Raw genomic sequence first — 14,060 nt, forward strand, 5'->3', positions numbered from 1 at the left:
AGTTGCACGAATTACGAAAAATGAAATGGAAGAAGCCAAACTAAAAAAAAAAAAGGTCTGAGAAAGTCAATAACGTAGAAAAAAATAAGGAAAACGAGGTTGCATGAAAACAGCACACTTCAAAGTTTCTTTTGGTAAAAAATAAGTCACGAAGGACACCACCAAGGGAGTTCAAGTCAATCAAGAATCAAAGAGACAATTCGTCGACGAGAAGAAGAACATACATTTCGAAGTCATAATGCGAAGTGGGCTGCTGTGTGCGTACGGTGTAAAGCGCAACATTGGCAAAGCGAGCTTCCTCCGTGTCGAGAGATCGTAAGAACGCGTGTTTTCACTTTCACTGTGATCAATACCAGAAACTTAACCACTATAGTGTCTCGTATTATCGTGTTTCCTTCGCCCACGCTTGCGTATAGGAACATCGTAGCATAATGTTCCACAGAATTTATTCTTGCGCTAGTTGGTGTGTACGCTTGCTAAACATGTTTTCTTTTTTCCTGGCGCAAAGTACGGAACATGAAGAAAGGGGATGTGTGGGAAAGTCCGTGTAAGATGGGCGAGGAATACGCAATTTTTTGTCGTATTAACGCATTGTAAACAGTCAGCATGGATGATACTGATCCGCCCCATGATGTGCCTGCGAGTCTGCAAAGTACAGTCACTATGGCATTGACCTCGTTTTCGAGTTTTTTTATGTGGGGTGTCCAGGATAACTGCCTATCAAGTAATATGCCAAGGAATCGATGCTGTGTGACTTCAAAGACTTTTAGCTAGAGGACTACGCCTATGTCTAGGAGTTCCACGAGCGACTTCTAGTTCTCTTGTAATAGCTGAGGCTCGCCAATCACCAGTTCCAGTTATGCAAACTACAGAAACATGCCGACATTATTTCCGTCTTCAAACCCAGCATAAAAACCACCCATTGGCTCTAGACATAATGAAACGAGATAAAAGTTATGTTCATATAGAAATTCGAGGAAATCTTCACATATTGCCAAGAAATGAATTTTGGAACTCAGACGTCGAATATCTTCCATGGCTGCTTGCACTTCCAAAAATCGAACTGTCAGTAGACGAGATATTCAGAAAAAGAGACATGTTCATTCAAGCTGCTCAACAGCTAGCACTTTACCAGATATATATGCGGTATTCAGGATACACACACGTCTATACAGATGGCTCCAGTACATCAACCTCTTCAACTTCATCATTCATTATACCGCACCGCAACAAACAAGAATCATTTAAGTTATCTCGTGCGACTTCGTCCACAACTGCTGAACTGTTCGCAATCTTATGTGCGATAAAATTTATATTGTCAGTAAGAGATGCGCAAAAAGGGGTAATTTTCATCGATTCACAGGCGGCTCTAACATCACTCTGCAGCACAAAAGGGAAAACATTCAGGGATAGTATAATATACGAGACACTTAAATCCTCACAAAGGCAAGCGCAGCGAAACATGCAATAGCAATTCAGTGGATACCAGGGCATTGTAACATTCCTGGCAACAGAGCAGCCGATGAAGCAGCACGACAAGCACACCTCAAAGATGATGTGGTTCCGCTCCCAATATCGAAAAATGAGTTACGTTGCATTATAAGGACAACGTCTTTCAATATGTGTAGAAACACTTGGTTTGACCAGAATTCCAAGAGCTCGGACTTATATTGATCCATTCACTGAATTCAAATTTTTGTTATCATTAGACAGAACTATAGAAACCCTTATTCATCGATTAAGGCTAGGCACTGCCTACACAAAGCATTTCTTACACAGAATTGGCCGTGCGGAAACCCCCGAATGGGATTGTGGATTTGTAGACGGAGATATATATCACCTCCTTCTAGAATGCCCACGTCACGACACACCAACATGCCGACTTAAATCAACCCTTATTAAATTAGACCGCAGACCTTTCAGTTTAAAGAAACTTTTGGGTCCTTGGCCAACAACGTCTTTGCAGAAGAGCGCTTTAAAAGCACTAAAGACTTTTCTTGAAGACAGCGGCACTGTCGGACATTATTAGCGCTTTCATTGTTCCCTTCAGTTCAATGTCACTGTATACATTCATCTGTTTGTGAATTATATTATGTTGACTGTTCTGTTGTGACTGTTTGTGATAATGCATTTACACGATCTATGTACCACCCGCTGACTAGACAATGTGTTAATAGGCGACAGTATCGTTTGTACTTTTGAGACTTTCATCTACATAAGTGTGGAGACATTTACCTTGTATATTGTATGTACCATGCGTTTATTACGTCATAGTCTTTCTGTGAGAACGTTGCGTGATAAGTCCTGGTGCTTCCGTGAAAATATTATTTCATATGTAATCTTGAACCCTGTATGTTATATGATGAAACCATTCAAGAGATAAGGAGTAGCCGGTGCCTTAAATTGTGCGTCAACATCTCCTTATATCATATCAATAAAAAAAGAAAAAAAGAAAGGGGACAGGTAAGAGGAGCGCCAACTCTGTATGTTCTGTCTGGCATTCCTCTGTCTCCTACCTGTCCCCTCCCCTTTTTTTTTTCATGTCCCGCACTTTGAGCTAGAAACAACATGTTTAGCAAGCAAAATGTTCAATGACATCAGCCACGAAGAAGTTTCGCCTGTATCGCATTCTAAGCAGTCGTGGTTTTAAAGAAAGGATGTGGCGCTTTGGTTAATTCGCGCAGCTTTTATGCCTTGACACAGCCGTGTGTCCAGGAACGTTTTTGTATAGAACTCCCTAGGAGCTTTCAATGTTTATTGGAGTGCTCCATGCTGTGTCATCTCCTTGCAGTGTACCCAGCGTACACCCAGGCACTGAACAGGACCGGCCGGCCGATAGTCTTTTCCTGCAGCTGGCCAGCCTACCAGGTCGATCTCGGAATGAGGGTACGTAAAGTATGGTTACTATGTAATGCAGTACACAGTACATGAGGAGTTCAGAACTGCACTTGTAGCAGTACTGGCGTGAGTACTCTTGTTGGCGTTTTTTTTTTATGTTCCAGTGCCCAGTGCCTTGTCGCTGCACTTAAACAGGAATGTACGCTCTGCGGCGCACCTAGAGCTAACTTCCATCACATTATGTTCTTATGCCCTGAGCTCCAGCCACCCTCTGAGTGGCAACTCACCGACGTCGAGGGATGGGAGACCGCGGTGTCTAGCTCCAACCCAGCCGACCAAATACGGCTGGTGGACTGGGCTCTGAGGGTCGCCGAGGGCCACAAACTCCCGGACACCCTACGCGCTCCTGAGCCCCCTCACAAGTAATATTGTAAAAAGGCTCAAGCAATAAATGTTTACCACCACCACCTTCTTTAAGCAACATGAATGCACGAGGGTTGGCGCACCTTTGTTTCACTGGGATTATGTAAAAAAAAAGTTAGATACTTTCGGTGCGATTGTGTTATGTGGAATTACGGATTTTTATTCTGTGACTTATACATCCAGTTTGCCAAGCTGAACCATGAAGATATATTCTTGTTTATCCCTTATTCAATCTGTTCGGCAGTGCCAAACAAAAAGACCCCAGTTACTGTTAAAGTTCATGAAAGCCGTGCCATATGTGACAACATATGCTGAACAAAACCAGGTCCCGTTATAAAGGGTAGGCCAAACCCATTCTCAAAAGTCCTAGAGATCGGCCCTCTGATCGAAAGCGACAGCCTCCGAGAATGCCGTAGGGCCCGTTTCCGGCGCGGCGTTTGCTTCGCACAGTTAGATCATACGCGCCAGAACCACGGCTGATATACGCTTGTTTTCTATTATACTAATGAGTGAGAACATCGAGTGCAGTGGCATTTAATGTTGAACGCGGCAAGATTGAATGCAGCACTGAATGCAGAAGAGCATGATGTGAAAGCATCATGCGACGGCCAGTGGACACACCCACGTCGCGCCGATAGATGCGTTCGGAATGCGCTACACGTAGTTCTCGCTGAAGAGGAAGATTCAGCTCTACTTCGCATTTAAATATGTCAGACACGGATAACTGTCCTCATTAGGCAACTGCTGACATGAAGTTTGACTTGGTAATTCACGCTATACGTAACATTTTACTTGGGATTCGTGAACTCTGCAAAAGTATTCTTCACGATGTGGCAGCCTCCTGTCATATTATAAAGAACTATAAGACTATTTTGTCTGCTTTCGAAGCACAGACATAATTTACTCAGTCCTGGAATCACATTCTGTTCTTCTATGCTGCGGAATTATAAACTCGATGGGACTTCTTTGTATATTATTTGGCAAGTTTTCTTATCTTTTTTTTTGACAGAAACAGATATGAATGGGGACGCTTCCAACGGCCACTATAATATGATTTATTATTTATTTAATTTTTGCATGCAACAATATTCCTTCAAGTAGCTGCAGCGATTGCCTATTGATGTAATTGACGATCTTCATATGCGGTTATCAATTTAAGGGTACCTGAGCTAAAGCTTCCCCCTCTCGTAAATATAGCGAATTGTTGTATTTATCCCGCCGTTGTTGCTTATAGGCTTTGACGTCGCGCTCGTAAAAAAAAAAAAAAAAATTCTGGCGTTTCACGTGCCATAACCACGATATGATTATGAGGCATGCCGTAGTGAAGGACTCCAGAAATTTCGACCACCTGGGGTTCCTTAACGTGCCCCCAATGCACGGGACACGGGCATTTTTGGAGTTCACCCACATCGAAATGCGGCCGCCACGGCAGGGATTCGATCCCGTGATCCCGTGCTTAGCAGCGCAACCTGCCGCGGTGGCTTAGCGGCTATGGTGTTGCTCTGCAATTTTAATTGTTGCATGTCTATAATGAAAGCGAAGTTAGGCTGGGGCGACAAGCCCAGGCCGAGTCCGTAAAGAGAGTGAATGACTATGTTGCTAGCGCTTGAGCTTGTTGAAAGTCCAGCATGTGTGCTGTCGTGCTGTTTTCTATTGTGTATGTGTACATGCGGCGCTGGCGAACATCACAGCCCTGAGCCCGCTTGCTTTGAATGCAGCCAAACTACCGCGCCATCGCCCGCTCCTGCAACTTATGGCGCTACTACGACGACATCTCGGATTCGTGGGAGAGCGTGCTTTCCATCCTGGACTACTACGCCTCCGTTCAGGACACGCTAATCCGTGCATCTGGACCAGGACGATGGAGTGACCCGGACATGGTGCGGCCTTATAACTATGCGTCCTTATAAATTCAATGTCCCACAGCGGTGTTTCAGCACTTAGCTCTTCGATCGCAGAGAAGCCCACAGATAACATTATTTCACCGGACTATCCCGTCGTTTCCAGTTCGGTAGCGAAATTAGACCTACCGACACACTTAGTTGATTCCCTGCAAGAAATAATTACAATGGCCAAAATTAGGAACTTATTCTCAAACATATAAGCTTCGGCGACAGCTTAACTTTTGCTCGGCGTGTCACATTCAACGCTACGCATCCTTGAGAGAGCCCGTACATACATACAGCCTTCGTAGGCATGACTATTATGTTACCTGTCCACCAAATGCATTTGAAAGCGTCGCGGTGCAAAATTAGCGCTGGTGTGAAGTGTACTAAGCCGATAGTTTCTTTCGCCACAACATTTTCCACCGGTTTAGCCCTATGTTTAACTAAGACCTGCGAGTGTATATTAATCTCATTGCTAGCGCGCATTGAACCCCCACAACCTCTGCGCAATCTACGAGTGAAGTTAAATGAAGTATTATATTTCCCCTTTATTACAGAAGAGGAAGCCGCGGGGCTAAAGGCTGAAAGTCCTGACGGACGTCTCGGCTCCCTTGTACAGTTTGCTCATAATAGGTCACAATAGATGTCATATACCGTACCTTGTTCTTGGAGGCGCGTCATGGAAGACAAGGTACATGCATCAGCAAGTTTTCGAGACATAGGTGTGCCGCATCTACCACGACAGTTCTCAGTTTTCATATAGACTTGCTTCGAATGAACTTACGATTAGGAACTTACGAGGTGCCACCGTCTGAAAGTTTGCAGAGTACTCAAGCCACTCTACTCACAATCGGTGCAGCCACTCGGCTCAGAGACGGCGCTCACGAGATGCATGATTGCCGCAAGTCTCTCTGCACGCTAAGCTGAGCAGACCCGGCGTACGCTTCAGGACTGCCACGTATACATGTGCGGCCTAAATACGCATCAGTGAATCACGAAGTGTTATAGGTTGTTTTGCCGGCTTATATTGAACTGTATATTGAACTCGCCGAGAAATAAAAATATGATTCAAATGCAGGCCGACCCATATCTTTTTAGAAAAATCGAAAAGTTTGAACATGGATGGCCTCTTTGTTTACCGTAAGCTTGGCTACTAAACCTCGCCAGTCGATGCCACAAGCTGCATGCTCGTCCACGGCACCCCAAACAACGTCGTCCTTGCTACCGTCTAGTGCACTGGATATGCAGCATTTCTTAGAGCGAGTCTGGATAATCTCCAGACTGACATTACGGCATGCGCGACGAAAAAAGAAAAAGGTCTGCCGATATATGAATAACTACGGTATTTTTCATTTTCCCTGCCACACCGGAATCTCATTTTTACAGCTCATCATCGGCAACTACGGCCTCAGCTACGACCAGAGCAAGGCCCAGATGGCGCTGTGGGCCATCTTGGCAGCCCCGCTTTTCATGTCCGTTGACCTTAGGACCATCCGACCAGAGTTCAAGGAAATTCTGCTCAACAGACAGATCATTGCCGTCAACCAGGACCCGCTCGGCAAGATGGGAAGACGGATCGTGTCGGTAAGCAAAGACCTTCCCGAAAGACTGTTCCTCAGCGCCATGTGTGCGGAGAAGTTCCATCTAGGCAATATTTTTTTACTTTACAGAAAAAGAAATGTTACGTGCAAGAGTAATACATTTTTCCGCGCGTTTGGAGGACTAACTTGTCGAATTTCGTGCGAGCCACAGAATTTATAGCAAATAAGTGTGCTTACGTATTGACTGACTAACTGATTGGCTGACGGGCTGTAATCTTGCTGGTAAATCATGCCCCCTACAATTGTTTGTGTAAAAGTAAAAAAAAAAAATGTACGCGAGAGTTTTTGTATTCCCAAACCATTGCAACACAGCCGCCGCGGCCAGGGATCGAACCTGAGTCATTGTCTTCAGCAGCAGGTCGGCATAGCTGTTGAGGCATTGCAGTGGCTAAACTCAATATAGTCTAGAGAACCATGATTCTGGGTGAGACGTTGTTACGACTTTGCACCGGTGCCACCACTATTACGACTTTGAGGTGGTCCCGTAGCGGTCGTCACCCGTTTCGTGACAGAGCGTTGGTAGCGAAGACTCCGAGTCAGGCGTCGGTGAGAATAACAAAAGGGACTTTATACACTATGTACAGGTCATTATACAGGACATGATCGGATCGGCACTGGGGCCGAGAGCTCACAGCAAACGCGACTGTTCCCGCATGGCGACGTCCGGCGAAAACGCGTGACACATCTCACTCCAGTCAAGAGCGGCACTGGCTCCCGGTGGGTCGGCGGATCCGCTTTTCCAGGCGCGGCCTCGCGGCTTATAATGCCCCGAGAAACCATTGTCACTCCAACGGCCCAATACAAAGCCAGCACTCGACGGTCGTCCGAGAGGTCCAACCAGCGACCGCGCTGGCCACCCGGTTCAAAGTTCGCGCGCGCGGTGACCTCCAGGCAAAAGGATGTGCGGCGCCGGGCTGTCTGGCACTTGGTTGCACGTTTGGACATGTCGCTCGCCGATGCTTCTCCGCAGGACACCGCTGCCTGACGGCTCAGCATCTTGACTTGTCAAGGGAAATTAGGGCGCTGTGCCTTTCGGCGCAGCCCCGGGTTTGTCCAAAGGGCGCTTGCAGGATAAATTCTGCATCTTGTAGATTCGGAATCCGGGCTGGTGGTAATGGCACAACAACGTGCAACTTTGTGTACGCTTTAAAAGATCATTAACACTTAGTCTTTCAGAGTCATTTTTGTCATTATGGAGAGTATGCTTCAATGTTGCCATTAAGGCACATCCCTTGGTAAACGCATGTCATATAATACACATCAGTAGATCAGCCGAAAAGCTTAGACAAACGCAAGATTTGCGCTCGCGTGAGCCATTCTTGCGTGTGGCACAACGTGTTCTTTGTGCATATCCATGGCGGGCGCTGCGATTCTGCACGTCTATATCGCGTGCCCTGGATGGCGCTCAGCGTCAACGCATAATAGTCACTGAAAACGTTTCCCGTTAATCTAGCGCATCAGGGGCCCTGAGCAATTACTGTCCATGTTTCATGAAGTGAGCACTGACGTTTTCGTATGAATGTTTTGTGGGGTTTTCCATTTCCCCTTCTTGCGATTATTTTCCCTTTCTCTGGCTACGTCGTCAGGCACAGAATAAACGCGCAGTGGACAATCTTAGCACGCAGCGTGTCTTCCAGTCCCTCACTCCAGGTTTTTGCGCTTTCTTCCGGAGTATGCAACGTGTGGTGTGTCATGTTCTTGCTCATGGCGCTCTAGCGCCGTGCTGCAAAGCAAATGAAGATTAATAGCAAAGTAGATAGTAGGTTCAGGACACCAAGCTGAAGACCATGTGGCTTACCTGTCCAGGTAACCCATATTTCTCACAAATATTGTTCTTCAAACAAAACAACAACGCAACTATACGTTTTCTTCGCTTCAAAGCGCACAACTCAAGTGATCTAGGCAGAAGCGTCGACGTTTTGGCTATCGAGTGGGACTTAATGTTGACTGCACACTTGTAGGTGTATTAGCAACAATGATGTCCTGGCACCTTCACTTGCAATTACGCTCGCACAGCGAAAAGCGCTGTGCTTGTTGCTTATAGGCTTCATTAAATTATGGTGTTTTACGTGCCAAAACCACTCTCTGATTATGAGGCACGCCGTAGTGGAGGACTCCAGAAATTTCGACCACCTCGGGTTCTTTAACGTGCACCTAAATCTAAGTACACGGGTGTTTTCGCACTTCGCCCCCATAGAAATGCGGCCGCCGTGGCCGGGATTCGGTCCCGCGACCTCGTGCTCAGCAGCCTAACACCATAGCCACTGAGCAACCACGGCGGGTTATAGGCTTCATTCACAAACTCGTGTGGGAAAGCTGGACAAAAACATTCATGAAGTAGCGAAAAAGTTCACAATAAATTTAACATAGTGCTCCAGATGCAAAGCAGGTCCTTGCTGTACTTCACCATGAACACTTCCTTATTGCGTTAGTTTCCCTTCCAACACTTACGATATGTCATCACATGTGTGGTACAGGGACGCCATGAATACCTGAAACGTTCATGTATGTATATTTGTATGTAACTGCTTGCGCACTGTTAACAATGTATTACTGCAGGCAATTCAAGATTCTTGTTCGACGCCGACTACGACAGCTAAAATCTGCACTTTCGAGTCACGGTAACTTCCACTTTACTTTGGCCAGTTGTCAGACTCGCCGCACACTGGTCGTTCTCTTCAGCTTTTTGCCCCTTCTTGAAATGAACACTGAGACACGTTATCACTTGAACTGAATGTGTTCTTTACCCTCCCCCTTTTTCAAACATTCGCAGGTCAATGGTATCGAAGTGTGGGCGCGACCGGTGACGCCGGTGACCGACGAAGGCTTCCCCTCCGCGGCCATCGTGTTATTCAACCGTCGGCACATCGGCGGTCCCGTCCAGGTCACCCTGCAGCTGACCAGCATCGGCCTCAACTACCCCCACGGCTACAAGGTGTGGGACCTGTACGACCCACAAGCGCGCCCGGTTGTCTTCAAGCCGTTCGACGACATCCCGGCGACCGTCAACCCGTCCGGAGTAGTGATGCTCAGGGCCGAGCCAGTGCCCGCCCCCAGACCTCCACCGCAGCAGCAGCCATCTGGAACCACGGCTGAAGGCGGAGGCAATGTGGGCGTCGTAGTCACGAAGGGAGGCGCTAAAGGCGGTGTTGGAGTCAAGGGGGGTGCGAGCGGCGTCACAGGTGGCGTAGGCGGAGGAGAACTAGGCATCACCGGCGGCGGCGGTGGCGGCGGCGGAGCCATTGGTATTGGAGGAGGAGCAGGCGCCACTGAGATGATGGGAGTAGGACTCGGAGGTAGGGCTGGTGCCGGTGGAGCCAGCGGTGGTGGAGCCAGCGGAGCCGGTGGTGCAGTCGGCGGGGGTACGGGTATGGGAGGGGGACCTGGTGGTGGCGCAGGTGGTGGTGCAGGTGGAGGCGCTCCCGGGTTAGGTGCAGCCATTGGTAATGTAATCGAGGGGGCCGCGTCGACCGCAGCCAATAAGGTAGAAGAGGTCCTTTCTGTGAGTGGTGCCAAGGGTGGAGCAGGTATCACGGGAACTAAGGGAACTAAGGGGGCTTAATTACCAGAGCGTTCAACCGATATATTATAGCGCGAACCCATCGACACGTAAACAGATGAAGAACTTTTGATTTAGTCTAGACAGGAGAATTCTGACGCGTTTCTTAACCAAGGCGCACTAAATGTGGGCCTTTGAATGTGTCTTCTCTTACAAAAAAGAAATAAAATGCGTCCCAGAAGAATCATAAAAGCTAAAAATTCTGGCATTGTTACGTTCTGCCACTAGCGTGGATCACGTACAGCTATTAGCCAATAAAGACAACAAAGGTTTCTTGTTTCCTGTGACTTTTCGCTCCTTTTGTGATATTGCTGTCAGTGTTAAAACATGGTATACACTTTCAAGGAAACTGACCTGAGGCAGATAAAGAGGTTGGCCGCTGAGTATCAAATACAGATTAATAACAATGTTAGCAAAACTACGCTAGGCTTAGTAAAGGAAAGGGAAAGCGCGAGAGAGAGAAAGAAAGAGATATGAAAGGGGGGAGGTTGGAAACATTCCGCGACCGAAATGGCAAATATTCTCCACGGCATGACTAGGAAAACCACATGGCATATAACTTGCACACAAAAACCAGACGGCACGCCAATTTATGTAGAATGTAAGTTGGCCTTTTGATCCACTTTCCTTTTTAATTTGCGCTTGGGGCTTTCTCGAATAATAGAAAAGAGAGAAGGATAAATGTAATTTCTTTCAGTGCATGCTGCATTTCTAGACCTCGTCACATACCACATCTGTGGCTCTACGTCCACATAGCGACATGTTCAGGCTTCGCTGTCATTATTTGCCTAGTGGAGTCTTTCAAAAACAGAATAAGAGATTCATAATGGTAACAGCGCGAACAAAACGACGACGGAGTGAAAGGACACAGGGCGAGCGCTGCCTCACAAGTAAGTTTACTGAAACAAACACACCAAGGAATATAAGCTACACAGGTGATCACATGGTCAATGGACGAACGCACAACCAAGCCGCGTGGATACAGAGCATAGAGATGCCTGCCAGCCACTTGCTCCATGCTAATGGGGTCGCTGTTTTTCATGAACCACTTCATCATCTCACTAACATAATCTTACCTAGCTTTGTGGTCGTTATGTCTTCTACATTACTTTCGCCGCCTTTCATAGCCTATAATCTTGTTCCCTCTTGCCAACAAAATAGAACTTCACACCCTTCGTGCCGATGAAGTGCGCGGGCTTATACTAATATCGTCAGCAAATCAATTATATGAGTTATTTATGGCAGGGACTGACTACAGTGAACCAGCCAGCCAAAGCCCATTGAGCTTCATTGGTAGAATATGGTATGCAGCGTGTAACTTAACAACAATGTAACAAATGTACACTCAAAATTAATCAGTACACATTTCTTTCAGGAATTTTCGCGTAACGCAGGCAATTTTTCGGTGCCGCAAATTCGGCAGAGGGAACACTCGGAGAGAAATAACTAAAGACAAAGCATAGTAAACCTACAACGACTTTGTTTTCAGAGAAAAAGAACATACTCTGAATAGGTTTGACTATTGTCTGAGACATGGATAGCATAAGTACAAAGTCTGACATTATTTGAATCGAGCCAAGTTCTCAGATAAACTGAAATGAACCTATTAAAAAAGCGAGCTACCCTTGCTTGACTATTTCTGCACGCGTGGCTCTGTTTTAAGGGCTTGCTTCGCGAGTGCTTTTCGGCTTGTTCGGGCAAGTTTACTTTGCCGCCATGTTCTCGACCCTCAGCTCCAAACGGGTCATGAATCTGCTCTCGATTCTGGTTGTAGCAATTTACTGGTGTTCTTCGCTGTATTGGATATGTTTGAGACTCTTGAAGGCGCCATGAGAAAAGAAGCGCCGTCGGGGATGGCAGAAAACTAGGTGAGCTGACCAAATAAGGAAATTCATAGGTGCAAGTTGGAAACGCTTGTTGCAGAACAGGGATAATTGGAGATCGCAGGGAGAGGCCTTCTTCCTGCAGTGGACACACAATAGGCTGCTGTAGCTGATGATGAGACACTAGAGGCTTCTTTTTTCTATAACAAAGATGTTACAAATCAGAGCAATCAATGCCACGCTTCCTTCACGACTATGTTGCAAAGTTTCTTATGGCACGTGCACGTTTTATAAGTTCTCTCACCGGCACACACAAAAGATTCTTCGTGAGCGTGAAATCAAGTTTGTAATGAGCTGGCGTTTAGAGCTTGCAATATAGATTGCAACACAAGTAAAACTAAGGTGAAACCCCTTTGCACAACCCTTGAAAACGCCGAGGAGGACCTTCCCTGCATGCTCCAGGAAGCGATACGGGGAGCTGGCATAGCGGCTTGACCGGAAAGACAGTTCTCTATTATTTAGCCGCGCTGTCTTTCTTTATTTTTAAGCTAACTAACGCTTTCAGATGTACGAGGGCACCCTGTTGAAACGGCGCGCTTGTATTTCCGTCCTGTAAACTCCACTTGCTGTTCAAAGGAACCGTCCTTGCATGTGCTGAAACCTTTGTCGGTCGGAGCAAACTTCATTACTTTGCGCCCGAGAGTGTTGCAAGTGGGCACATTTGGGAGGAGTGAATCTTCGATGCGGAACTCTGCTAATTAACGCTACAAGAATGCAGCGACTGCGCTGCAGCAACTGAGGATGGAAGCAAAGAGAAATGCGCCAACAAACTGAGGACAAATAATTTTAGCGGCGCCGTGCACTCGGGAGAGCTAAGGCTTAAAAAGAAAGAAACAGGACTGCGCTACGCAGAAGCATGGTCCCACAATAACACGGCCGTCCTGTTCCTACACGCACGAAATGAAACCCGTACTGTATGCGACTTCCTGCGAAACCTATACAGTGTTTGCAAGATTGCCAGCGCGAGAGTAAGTTTATGAGCGCATTCTTGTCGTGCGTTCAATATCCAAAGTGAAAAAAAAAATACATGGAGCATGGGCGTTTGTCTTACACGCTTCATTTTCTGCGTTTCAGGGCCCTATAAATGTCTTACAGCAATTTTCATGCATTCATCAACGCCGCTTTGTTTGAAAAGCGAAAAAACAAATATGCAGCTCTACTTCACCTTTCTTCTTTGCTTCCTTTCCCACAAATTCCGAGAAGCGAAAAGCGTATCCATCTGTTTTGCCACTCCTGCTAATGGCTTGAAGTTTCCTTGGCATTTTACCCTTTATGTAGAGGTGCGCGAATATCTAAATTCTCCAATAGGAATCAAATACGAATACTTAGCTTCGCACGTCGAATGGAATATCGTATGATTTAATGGATTAGCATTTATCAGCATGTTGTGCTATTTTAACATGTTGGATGATCGAAATTACATTCTCAATGCTAAACAATTAGTCTAGTAAGCCGTTATACTAAAATATCATAAATTTTGCTCATGTTAACCGAGTGATTCCACCTCGCTGTCTGTTCTCATCTGCCTGTGCCATGTTATACAACATCAAATGCCCGTAAACTCAGAGAAATTTGACCCTGTGTCAAATTCTCAGCTTAGTCAGCTCAGATTGGGGATGGCTTTACCGCATGACTTTACTGTTCAGTTGCTAAGCGTGCTTTACAGGCGAACGCCAGCAGCACGATATTATCACAAAATTCAGCATTAGGTCAGGCACACGCATCCCGATATCTTTGGAGCGGCCGCTTCGTTATCACGCGGTGATCATGTGCTCGCTCACGGAGGGTAGCGGGAAGAGGACACGTTTCGCCACCCCCGCTGCTCTTCGCGCGTGGCTCCGACGCTGCAACCTCCTTTCCTTCCCTCCTT

The 14,060-nt window shown here is 46.6% G+C and overlaps 1 protein-coding gene across 1 annotated transcript in view; it reads left to right on the top strand.

Annotated features, from left to right (window-relative positions):
• The window catches only part of LOC126535991 (alpha-N-acetylgalactosaminidase-like), a 33,366-nt gene extending 22,772 nt beyond the window's left edge, over positions 1 to 10,594 (top strand). The window contains exons 5-8 of the mRNA XM_050182872.3: positions 2,792 to 2,886; positions 4,980 to 5,141; positions 6,534 to 6,731; positions 9,522 to 10,594. Of these exons, the coding sequence (XP_050038829.1) occupies positions 2,792 to 2,886; positions 4,980 to 5,141; positions 6,534 to 6,731; positions 9,522 to 10,310 (1,244 nt within the window). The 3' untranslated portion in view covers positions 10,311 to 10,594. The remainder of the gene's footprint in view (positions 1 to 2,791; positions 2,887 to 4,979; positions 5,142 to 6,533; positions 6,732 to 9,521) is intronic.
• The last annotated feature ends 3,466 nt before the right edge of the window (positions 10,595 to 14,060 follow it).

Source organism: Dermacentor andersoni, chromosome 4 (genome assembly GCF_023375885.2).
Source record: "Dermacentor andersoni chromosome 4, qqDerAnde1_hic_scaffold, whole genome shotgun sequence".
Taxonomy (NCBI): domain Eukaryota; kingdom Metazoa; phylum Arthropoda; class Arachnida; order Ixodida; family Ixodidae; genus Dermacentor; species Dermacentor andersoni.